The following is a 12299-nucleotide window of genomic DNA, read 5'->3' as shown; positions in this document are numbered from 1 at the left end:
TAGAAAGCACAGCATGGCTGGAAAAAAAAATCACACACCCCTGACAGTTTCTCATTTAATGTGCTGCATATCTAGTTTCACTCGGATTAATTGAAGCTGACACAGCTCAAAAAACCCAATGAAGCCTTAAATGAGAAAGAACTAGCTTGAGCCAACTGGGAACTTGGCATGGTGGAGCACAGTTAGGGAGACACTGGAGACAGGGAGCAGGAGTGTGTCAGAGCAGATCTTCAATGTCAAGCTCATCACAGTTTGCTGGGCTCTGGCTCTGAACCAGTACTGCCACAGTCACCAGCAAAGTGGAACCTGTGACTCCTGCATCTGCTGCAAATGACAATGACAGCAGCTTGCCCCCAGGTGCAGGGAGTAGGTACTTGGGATCAAGAACAAATGCATAAGCAGTCCCTCCAAATGGATGGTCAGAATCAAAATATTGATCCATGAGCCTCTTTTACAAGAGGTTCAATTGAGGTTTGTGGCTACAGCAGCAATTTTCACTTCTTTTCTTTCATTACCTTAAGTGTACCTGGTCTATTCAAAATAATTTTGATTTCACAGGATCTGTGTAGGCAGCCAGAGTAAATGGCCACACAACCAGAAGTGTCTTAAGAGGCTGCAGTACCTTTTATTAGCAGAGGTATATTTTGTGGATACTTCTTCCTCTTGAGGGCAGAATTCAGATCACTTCTAACAGGCACAGCACAGCCTTTACAGCTCCTAAAAACCTAGAAACTGGTCGAGGTAATGCAGCTCAAACATTGCACTGGTTGTCTGGATTCTCTACACATTCTAAGAGGAGAAGGAGGTGCCTTTGAAGAGCAGTTTGGAATGAGTGATCTGTCATTCCCTCCTGAATGATGAGCAGGGAGCCCAGCTGCCTCCCCAGGCATCGTGTAGCACCCATGAGCTGAGCTGGACAAAGCCACTGTGGAGGCAACAGGGAGGGAGCACCAGGGTGAGCTAAACTCACTGCTGAGTGCAGGCCCCTCTCCTGGGTGAGACATGCTGATTTTGACAATGAGACAAAGATTCAAGCATTTCTACTGTGAGAAAGGATGTCTGTGCTCCAGGGCCTCATCAGGCCACAGTGGTTTGAATGTGCTCCTCCAAGTGCTAGGAAAGGGCACTTCATCCTTCAAATTTAATCCATTAAATTAGGAAGTACCTGCCATAGGACTTTTTCTGTGGCATTTGAGTTCCTATGCAAGCACAAGGACAAACTTTGGGGGCAAGAGGGAGAGAACAAGAATCCTGAAACCTAGGACACAGGCAGTGTTCTGAAAAAGGGGAAACCTGGGTTCTGAAGTCCTTAATCCTGCTGTTGGTAGGTGCAGTGCCCAAGGAGCCAGAGAACACAAGCAGCTCTGGACATGTCCTCACCTGCCAGCAGCAGTCTCCTCTTGCTCATTTTCCCTTCAGCTTCACAGGTCTCAGGTTCCTCTCTGCATGCAGAAATCTGGATTGGTGCCATCTAGGGCAAAGTTTGTGCTCCCTCAGGCACAGGAGGATCAAGGACTGGGTCTTTTGTTCTCTACATGGATGATCATTCTGGTAGGCTGGAAATAATGACAGACCAGACTTAGTGCCTGTCCTTCCTCCTCAGCCTTCACCTGGCTGAGCCTGCACTGCTTCCTGGTGGTGGCAGGTGAGACCTGTCCACAGCTGCCAGATCCTCTCACAGACTTGGGTGAAGGCTCCAGGACATGTACCCAGGATCTGATTTTGATGCATCCAGGGAGTTGAGTTGAGGACTGTTCCATGCCCCTCATCATGTGCTGGAGTTAGATGTTGTGGCAGTTCTGTGGTGAAATGATGCCATCTTTCACTTTGAGTGGTTCCAAAGTCAGGGTAGTGAACATCCTGAACACTGTGGTGTGTTTGTGCATCTCAGAGCTCCTCCACGGACCTCATCAAGGCAGGTGGTTTAAACACACCTGGTGACAGCAATGTGAACAGCATGTACCTCACAGATAGCAACAGAGTGGGATCTCTAAAGCCATGTCCTATGTACCTCACCTCCTCTTTGTGCACTGGCTTAACCTCAGAAAATAGGCACAATGTTCCTCTGCACTCCCAAACTCACTGTAAGGTCAAGTTCAGAAATTCACTTCTGATCTCCTGACAGTGATCTGTAATGATACCTAGGGAGGTGCATATGAAAAGACCAAACATGTGATTTTTTCCACCAGGATCTCCTTCCAACTGTTCATGGCTTAGGAACTTCTTAAATTGAATAAAAAGTTAATTGAAAGCTGAAAGCTGGTCAGCAGTAGAATAAAAAGATAGGAGTCCTGTAATTCCTCCAATCAAGACTTTAAGAATAGAATGTTTTCCTTCCTTTACTGCTTTACCTGTCCTGACAGTTATACATTTCCATTAATAAATATATCTCTGTAGTATTATTGGTTGAAATGAAATTTTTCAAGATGTTATTTCTGCTAAGATGACTTTATCTGCCAGTTTTGCTCCTTTTCCAGTACAGAGATATATGAGCAATGGTATGCAGCAGCTGTTGGTGAAGAAACAATCTGGAGTGCAGAAAAGCAGACACATTCTCACTACAGATATCAGCACCACCAGTAAAACAGTCCTGTCAAAACTGCTTCTGATTTTTGAAAACCCATATAAAAACTAGACCATTCATCTCCATTGTCTTATAGAGGCTGTAGTGGTTTGCACAGTGTCAGTGTAAGTGTCAGCACAGTGTAATGCTGCAGGCTTGAACAGATAGAAGCACTGTCTGTGCTTCTTGTATTTAGGAGGTTCCCCACAAAAGCCAGAGATTTCCTCCAGCAATGCCTGAACAATGCACCTGACCCCATCTCCACCCATCTCCCACCCTGCCCTTTGAGATGCTCTGCACAAGGGAGGTGGTAAAATAACTGAACCAAGCTCTGAATTTGCCTTCAATCATTGATGTGTCGTGTTTCTTTTCCAGATATGTGCATTGCCACTGCAATTTCTCTCCTCATGATTCTGATCTGTGCAATGGCTACATATGGTGCATATAAGGTAATTCATTACATTTGGTAATTCATTACATTTGGGGAAGAATACAGTGAACCACATAACTCCATAGAAACAAAATTAAGAAAACTCTTTTCTAACAATTGCTTTTTTACTTGCTTAGCTGAAAACTGGGAGAGGGAAAAGAAGTTGAAGAGGCAGCAGAACTGATTGCTTAGATCAGTGGTTCCCCAGGGCCCCCTGCTGCAGTTGTGTTGATTGTCTGCAGTTTCAAATACGAGTGAGCTCTGGGCAAAAGGTGAATTCAGTGAACTGAATCTTGTACCTATCAAAGTTAAGGGAATTTTTTCCCATTCACCTCCCAAGCCTGTGGTTTGTTCCAACATTAATCCTATTAATTAGAAAGGAAAAGTATTGTGTGGTTTCTGAATCTCCTAATGTAACGAGTTGTGGGAGTTGCACTGCACATATGACTGCAGTAAAGCAGCCAGATTGCCTTGGCCAAACCACTTGGCTGAATGTCATATTTCTTTTAGCTGATTTAATACTCCATAATGTCAAATATTTCTTAGATTCCTCTAGAAAGACATATTCCTCTATTTTAACTTATGGCTGATGAGTTTCCCATTTATTTCCTTTTTAGCAACATGCAGCTTGGATCATCCCTTTCTTCTGTTACCAGATCTTTGACTTTGCCCTCAACACGTTGGTTGCCATCAGTGTACTCGTCTATCCCAGCACAATTCAGGACTACCTCCGCCAGCTGGTAAATCACTTGATGTTCACAGACCTTTGGGGGCTTTGGGGGGAAAAACCTTTATAAGGTGGAGTTTCTGCCCTGTATTTCTAGCCAGTGGTATCCTTCTCATACAGTCCTTGCCAGACTGAATTCAACATCCTTGCAAGGCTACATTGCTAATTACAATATTTGTGAAAAGCTCAGAAGTTTTGCAATGATGTGAAAGCTCTAGCACCATTCATTTAGAGTGAGACTCATATTGCAAGACATGGATGATGAATAATTGCTTTTGCATTCAGCGTTATTGTGTTCATATATGGCTTATTTTTGGTACTCTTTCAAGGATATTTTATTGCTCCTTTTAATTTATTCGGTAGCTATAACACATTTAATTAGGCAGGAGTTTGATTGAGTGTAGGTTTGGTTTTGCTAGAAAATATTTTGGATTCTGTCCTAGGACATTTAGAGTCTCCCTTCTCATTCTGCTTTGGCCAAACATCCCTGGCCAGTATTGCATAAGTGTAGAAGATATGATCACAACCCCCAAGAGCAAAGACAAGAGCCCACCAGCCTCTGTCTCATCACAGGAGCACATCCCACATCCAGCAGGGCTCACGTGGAGTCACAGAGCTCTGGAGAAGCCAGTGCTGCAAATGTCTCTGAAAATCTGCCTTGAGAACCTGAATACAGATTAGCTTGGCTGTGAACTTTGTTGTGTGGATGGAAAGCTGGCCAGTATAAATAACAGGTAATGAGAACCAGCAGGCAGATAAGTAGCCACACAAATCTGCAGGAAGAGGCAATGTGTCATGCCAGTGAGAGCTGGGATGTATCAGGAGCCTGTTATCCTTCATCTTATTTAACACCCACCTGCATTCACAGCTGATGGTGCATTGGAAGAGAAGCAGAGGCATAAGTCAAAAAGTTCTCGGAGATATGAGTGGAAAAGAGCAAATTACAGCCATGGTTTGGGAGTGCTGCAGCTGGCACTGCCACTGCTGGAGCCTTGCTGCCTGTCCTTTGCCTACAGAGCCTTGCTGCTGCATCGGTGCCAGCCCTGCTCTTCTGGCAGCACAGGCATCTGTGTGGCTGCAGAACTCCCCCCACCTCCCAGAGCATGAGTTGTAACCAGATTTTACTCAGTCTTGGTCACTGTGCCATAACAGGATGGGGGCAAAAACAGGCTGGTCAATGTTCACTTAAAAGCCTCTGCTCTTCTGCTGAAAATCTGGTGCTGCATTTGGAGCTGACTCACTGGAAGGGCAAAGACCAGGTGTTCCTCTTGAAAAGTGTGCTAAAAAATCCCTTTATTTCCTTGCAGATAAAAAAATAACAGGTCCTTCTGTAGCAGAAATAGAAAGAGCAGGTCTTGGAAGGGATTTGGTGCAGCAGAGCACTCTGTGATCTGTACTGCTGCTCTGGAGTGCTGAATCTTTGGTTGCACACATCTTTGTCTTGCTGCTGTAAATTATATTCTGGACTGATAATGAAATGCCACAGGTCTTCAGGAGTGCTAAACTGTCAGTGCTCCAAAGGGCAAGGGGGATTTCCAGGATAATTATAGGCTGATTAGCCTGACATTGCTACCAAGCAGAAGGGCTGGGGCTGAGAGGACAGTCAATTGATAATGGATTAGACCAGAAAAAATTTATTAATGACTGCCAGCACAGTTTCATGAGAAATCAGTCCTGCAGGCAAGCTCATTTTCCTTCACTGACAAGATTACTGACTCCATCAATAAAGATGGGCAGGGGCATAATGGGCTTTGATGAGATGTTTGGCTTTGCAGCATGATGCTCAGAGCAACAATAAAGCACCAGATCAATACAGGATGTATCACATGGCTTGGGAGAGGGTAGCTGGCACACTGCTCAGGGTTGTGGTCAAGCTGATCATCTGCCAGTGAGTTTCTATTTTCAGTAGAGGAAGGTCTCCAGCAATCAGCAGTAGATTTCATGCTCCTCCTGACTTCCATTAATAATGTTGGACCCCGAGAGGCACTTCACAAAAGCTGATGTCAGCCGTGGGAGAGCTTCTCCAGGCTCATTGTCTGGAGGGATTGAGCCCTTTGGTGGGAGGCTGTGAGCAGGAATATACTCTGGCTGTTCTGTGTCATCCTCTGGAAGCCCCTCCCCTGCACTGCCCAGAGTGAGCACATCTCTGCATTTCCCACTGGCAGTGCTCATGACTTTTCCCAGCAAATTCACTTCTAATGAAGCCCATGGCTGACACTGAGCTAGACTGCCTGAGAACTTGAGTTCAGCCACTAATTTCAGTGGCTACAGAGATAAATGCAAAGAAATGTAAAAGCCTGAGCAATACAGATGAGCATACAGTTTGCCAACTGTGCCTGGGATGCAGTGACCCTGTAAGCAGCCTAGGGATTTACATGCCAAAACTAGAGTCCCTAGGTTGTTTTGCTGTTTGCAAAAATTGCTCTTGGGATCTGTGGACAGAAAAAAGAGCAATTAATAGTAAGGGAGAGGAGACTTCCCTTCTCTGTCAGTAGTGTGGATTTCCTTCATCTGTTTATGGAGACTGGTTGTAAAAAAAACAATGCTTGAAAGTCAGAGAACAAGCAGGAAGGTTCCTAAAAAAATCTACATAAAAGCTGGATATATTGTAGTATGATGAGAGACAATCAGCTTTTCCTGCTTCATTTACTGAGAAAGAAGACCAAGAGGTAGTGCCATTAGAGCTTTCATATGCAAAATAATGAGGTATTAAAATGCTGTTTAAATTAGATGTAAGGCATAATGCTAATGAGCAGCTGGAAGCTAGTCCAAGTTAATTTAGAAACAAGGATTAGTTTGTATTTTATCATTTATGCTGGAGATTAGTGATGGGGAAAAAATACCAAGAGCTGTGATGAATTTTGTACAGTTAATGTCACCTGTTCAAAAAAGTTTTGAAGCTGTTCTGCATCTGCTTTGAAGCTGATTATGCCTCCTGTGTCTTAGCTGTGGTCCCAAGCACAAGTGGCTCAACTGGAGGCCCATGTCCCTTTACCTGGAAGGGCTACATCTGTTGGCATAAGGTTGTTACATTTGGTTCAGAGTAGGTACATCTGTCTGAGTGGGCAGGAGCAGAGGGGAGATGTGAAGGGCACATCCACCCTTACCAGATACTCAGACATGTGACAAGGTGAAAATCAATGCAAGCAATTACACCATGAATGTGGTGCCATTCAGGTGTGATCCCTCCTGATGGTTTGCAAGCCCTAAACCCTGGGGTTGTCTTGCCCTCACCCCCTTTGCAGTGGTCTGCCAGGGTAGGCAGGAACAAGGACTGTGTTTCTTCCTGGCATTCTTACAGTTTCTGTTCCTCTAAAACTGCTTTGCACTTGGAAAATGATATTTTAGGGGGCACAGCTCCATAAGGTAAATAAAAAATCCCAACTGTTCTTCAAATCCATTATTGAATATCTGGAAGAAAGTTTGCATTTGGTAACAGAATACATTTAGCAGTCTCAGAAGAACTTTTTGTTTGCTCTAAGGTCAGAAAAACCCTGTTTCTTTAACCATTTCTACTTCACTATTACCTGATATCGTTATATAGTTACTTTGGTATCATACTATAGTTACTTTTACATCTGCCAGATGTCAGTGTGTGGGTGATGAGTTACAGCTGCTGTGAAACTCTCCATGTACTTTTAGCAAGATGATGATCACATATCAATGAGCTGGTCGGGGCCCTAGCTGAAAATGTTGCAATGGTGCTCACAGGTGTTTGGTAACATCAGTCTATATTGGCTTCTTCTTTACCAGGAACGGTGTCTTTGGAAACTTCTTGTTGCCTTTTGATGCCCAGCTGCACTCAGGTGTGCTACTTAATTGCCATGGATTGCAAGAGCATCTTAGCCTGAAGGGTCCTGTAAAATAAGTAAATGTTACAAGTTTTGCATTTAGTAAGTTTTGTGGTGATCGTGTGATCAAAGTTTCTAAGAGTTACGCTGGGTATCTTGGTCATTATCATTGTCATGTAAAAAGCAAAAACTTTTGCATACAGCAAATTCAACATGTGTAAAATAAAAATCATTTTAGTTCTTGCTCTAAGCAGAGGTCTAAAGCAGTTTGACCTAAAGCACATTTCTTTTGTTTAACCCCACTAAATCTTTGATATATGGGCATTTTAAAGCCTTGCAATTAAACACTTTATCTTCTGTCATCTGGTAACAGCATATGAAATGATTGAAGTAGAGGTGTAGAACAGGCTGGTCTGCAACTGAGTTATGCAAACTTTCTCTAATCAAAGTGCAGGACTATGACAGTTCATCTAAACAAAATTTCAAAGTATATTAAGTAGCTTTACTGTGGGACTGCCTGCAATGCTGCTGCCTGACAATTCAGGTGGTATCAGTCATTTAAATTTCAGCTTTTAAATTTAAATATCAGCTTTTAAATTTATGGAGAAATGCCTAGAGGACATAAAAGAGATTAACCTAAAGAAATTTTTCCTATAAATTAAAGCTTAAAACCAAAATATCCTTTCTGACATTTTTAATGCCATTTTATAATTCCAAAGAAGTACCACTAACTTCACAGCAGAGCTTTACAAATTCTACTGAGATGTTGCTGTTTTCTTTCAGTGTTGTAAGTTTCAATACTTGTAAGATTGTAACTTGGAATGACAATCCACATTGTATTTTAAAGTGGATTTTTTGTGATCCAAGGGGAAGTAAGATATAAAAGGTCATGAAAGCAGGCTGAGGGAATGAGAAATGGCTTTAGACTTTGTCATTTTATTCTTTTTGTGTGTTTGTATGATACCAATGCAGCAGAAATGTACTTTCCATGGACATTTTAGAGTCTTTTAAAGTGTCTAATAGGGCTTTGATATGCATAAGAAGTATTTTTTTAAATTAGAAGTGTATCAGGTATATTATTATGCACACAGCCCTCTCCATATCCATGACAAGATTATAAATGACACTTTAATTATGACTTTAGCTTGCCAGTGCAACACCATTGCAACTACCTTTTGTTTGTATAGAAAATTTCGTCATGTTCTGCTCCAAAATCACTCCTGTATTTCCAATGATAGGCTTAGTTTTTCCCACCCAGATGTATTTCAGTCACAGCTTCATCAAGCCTTGCACAACATCTGACACTGATTATTTTCCAGAAGTTTCAGCACTGAGCCTGGTGCCTGGAACCTTCTCAGCAGCAGGATTTCAGCTATTGGTCTTCCCACAGGAGAGCAAACTCCCAAGACAGGAGCAGAATTTCTTGTCCCACCTCATTTATCCACATCAATATTTAAATTCATCATTATAGTCAGTGAAGACCAGTGGTCTGATTCATCTGAACCACTCTTGGTACCTGTTTTCTGTGGGAATTCATGAGATTTTGGGAACAGTTGCAGCCATGGGGTGGGACCCCAAGGGCTGCCTCATGGCACGAGTTCCAGTGTGGTCCCTGTACCCTGTGTGACTGGAGCCAGTTGAGATGCTTCCTACCATCTTTCCTGCTTCTTTGCCAAAGGTTCAGCTGTCATAAATTGCTTTTCCTACAGCACTGGAGGGGTTTGTAGTTGAGATCAGACTGCTCATAGGCCGGCCCAGCCCAGTTAGCAAAAGAAGCCAAAGGGGTTTCTTCCATGCTGACCCAATGCTCCTGGGCTATCCATCAGAGAACTGAAAGCTTTGTCTCCCACACAGGAAACCTGGAAGCTCCAGAAGAGACTGACTTTCATTTTCACATCCTGCACCAAGATCTCCCAGGCACCTGTGTGTGGGGGTGACCATGGCATGGGTGCAGCACCCACTGCCTCACTGGGGCTGCCTACGCCTCTCATCTCTTCAGGACAGAGTCAGAAAGCTGAGCCTGAAGGGGACAAACCTCAGTATTTGTTCCTCATGTGCTCTCCTGGCTTTGCTGAAATATTTGCTGAAACACTGGTGCTGATATAAGGGAAGGCCAGGCACTGCAGGGCAGCACACCCTGCCCCAGAGTTGACCAGGGATCATGGCTCCAGCAGATGTTCCTGATTTTCAAGAAGGAAAATTTCTTGGTCATTTGCCTGCCCTCCTCTCGCCCCCATGCAAAGCCTTTTTGAGCTGATGTTTAGAAACAGCCCATTAGATTATGGCCAAAAACACAGCATGCAGTCATCCAGTCTTTGACCAGTGACTGGTTCTCAAAAACCAGGTTCTTCTTTGGAGAACCAAAGTCTTAATAGGGATTTTTTATTATATTCACAAACTATTTTGACTGTTTTTTAAATGGTAGATCAGTACTGAAAAATCATTTGGGTACAGATTTACTGTAACTGTCCTTAACTGACTGTACTTTCTACCTTCCTAACTTATGGTGTCCCTTCTGCAAACAGGAGGGCAGGTTGGGGCATTAATACTTAAATTTTATGCATATAAAGTTTTTGTTTAATTTCTCAGTGCATTGTTTCTTTGCATATACTCTTGTTTTCTTGGTCTCTGGGTGACTGCATCCACGATATTTAGATATTTAGATATTTAACCTTCTGTGGGAAAAAAAAAAAAAGCAGTAACTTATTGAATTATAGCAAGCTAGTTCCCTACAAAAGCTCTACCTCAACAAAGAAGATAACATGATAAAAACTTCAGTCATGGAATTCAGCAGAGGAACAGAAACATTGCTGTCAAGAAGTGGAAAATGTGCTTATGTAACATCTAGCTGCAAATGGTTACAGCTGCTGTTGATGTTAACCACTCTGAACAGTTCATGGAAGCGCTAAATAAAGAGCTATTCTCAGTAGCAGCTGTCCAAAAAAAAGATAATTTCCTGGTGCACTGGGCTGAGTGCTGGAATAAGGGTTATTAAGGGGTTACTCTGGATTTACACCATCATTGCCAAGAATACAGTTATAGCTCGGTCTAGTTAATTGTCCTGACAAGGATGCAGAGCTGGCCTGGTTAAGTAATTAGACCTGTAAGGGAACAGGGAGTTGTGGGGAAGGAACTATTGCATTCAGATATAATGAGCTACTGTTGCAGTGGAGTTATCTTTTGTGGAGAACAGCTCTGTTTGTGAACAATGGTTTATTCTAACTGAAACAGGAACTTGTATCTTGCAGTATTTCAGAACTATTTGGATCATTCTTTTCAAAGGGCGTGGAGTTTTAAGCAATAAAAAGTACAGTAAAACATTTTTAGGGGCTGTTTTTCAGTCACTGATCCTAGAGTGTTTCACAGCTCTAAATCACTATCCTGTGATAGGGCCTGAGCCTGTGCTAAGCAGGAAGATTCATTTTGTCACTTCTATTTCAGAACATAAGCTACTTTCATGTAAGAGAAGGGCCTGGGGCAGATTTCCACATTTCAACTTGAAATCATGAGGTGGCCCTGTGTAGGACCCATGACTCCATGGGGTGCATACGTAGCAGAACTAACAGGTGCTCCTAGAGAAGTAGTCCAAATTTAGCCAAAGTAAGATGGAGTAGAAGAGGTTCAAGGTATTTTGAAATGTCATAAAATATTAGGTGAAAGGATTATGCTGTCCAGTTTTTCCTGCTTTGATTTTCTGGAAAGAGCTGCCACTGTTCTTTGGCAACCAGTGCCAGTGTAATGATTACTAAGTAAGTGTGAGATTTGCTTGCCATTTCCCATGGTGGAAGATTTCCTGCTGCAAAGCTCTCAGACTTCTGCTAGTTTGTGTCAGATACAAACCAAGTGTGCACAGAGGAAGAGAGAGCCCACACCACATCCAAAGCAAAAAGCAAATCCCTGAGCCCTCCAGGGAGCCTTTGGCAGCTGAGTGTTCACAGTGCCTGTTGTAGCCACACTTACTGAAACTGGTTGTTCATGGGGAGAGCTCTGGATTTAGTGGATCACAGAAAGCTTTGTAAGCTATTAATTATAGGATGCACTAGTTGAATGGTTCTTAAATGACTTCTGAGATTGACTCACAGTGCTTTGCTTGTTTTTGCTTACACAGCCCAACAATTTTCCCTACAAGGAAGAGATTATGTCTGTGAACCCTACATGTCTGGTTGTGATTATCCTCCTTTTCATAAGTATCATTTTGGCTTTTAAGGTAAGTGCACTGTTGTGTATAAAGTCCACTTCTGGTCATGGGTGGAATGTCCCTTGCTGGGAGTCTGTCTTTAGAAGGGTTCTGGGTAACTACACCCCAAGCAGCCTGATACCTATAGGAAACAGGGTTGTAGACATATGAAAAAGTTGTGAAAAATCTCATAGACAAACACAAGAACATATAGTCCACAACAGGGAAGTGTGATTCTTGTTGGAGGAACTCATGGCTTATGAATCCTTTGAAGCAGTGGACAAGGGAGAGCCTGTTGAAATAGACTTCTTGTTTTTTCAGAATGTGTTTGGCAGCGTGTCTTGCAAAAAACTTTAAAAACTACTCTAAAATTTGTAGGGAGAAGAGAAAAGTTCACATCACTGACTGTAGCTAGGGAATAAAGATAAATTATCAGTCTTTCCAACACTGTGACCCATGGAGTTCAGTGCATTCACAAGAGATCTGGGAAGGGGAAGGAACTCTAGCAACATTTTCTTGCAGTGTCATTCAAAATGGGGAAAATAATTAGTCAATAAATCTTTGCAGGAGAATCTCATGGGATGGACTGACTGAACAAGGAAGTGGTAGAG

The 12299-nt window shown here is 42.7% G+C and overlaps 1 protein-coding gene across 1 annotated transcript in view; it reads left to right on the top strand.

The window, feature by feature from the left end:
• LAPTM4B (lysosomal protein transmembrane 4 beta) overlaps positions 1-12299 on the top strand; it is a 59783-nt gene that overhangs the window by 22178 nt on the left and 25306 nt on the right. The window contains exons 3-5 of the mRNA XM_071421540.1: positions 2939-3012; positions 3611-3733; positions 11620-11718. Of these exons, the coding sequence (XP_071277641.1) occupies positions 2939-3012; positions 3611-3733; positions 11620-11718 (296 nt within the window). The remainder of the gene's footprint in view (positions 1-2938; positions 3013-3610; positions 3734-11619; positions 11719-12299) is intronic.

Source organism: Agelaius tricolor, unplaced genomic scaffold (assembly GCF_023055355.1).
Source record: "Agelaius tricolor isolate 1412-34295 unplaced genomic scaffold, bAgeTri1.0.p SCAF_2, whole genome shotgun sequence".
Lineage (NCBI taxonomy): Eukaryota > Metazoa > Chordata > Aves > Passeriformes > Icteridae > Agelaius > Agelaius tricolor.
The sequence above is the reverse complement of the archived record's forward strand: the minus strand, read 5'-3'. Positions and strand labels throughout refer to the sequence as shown.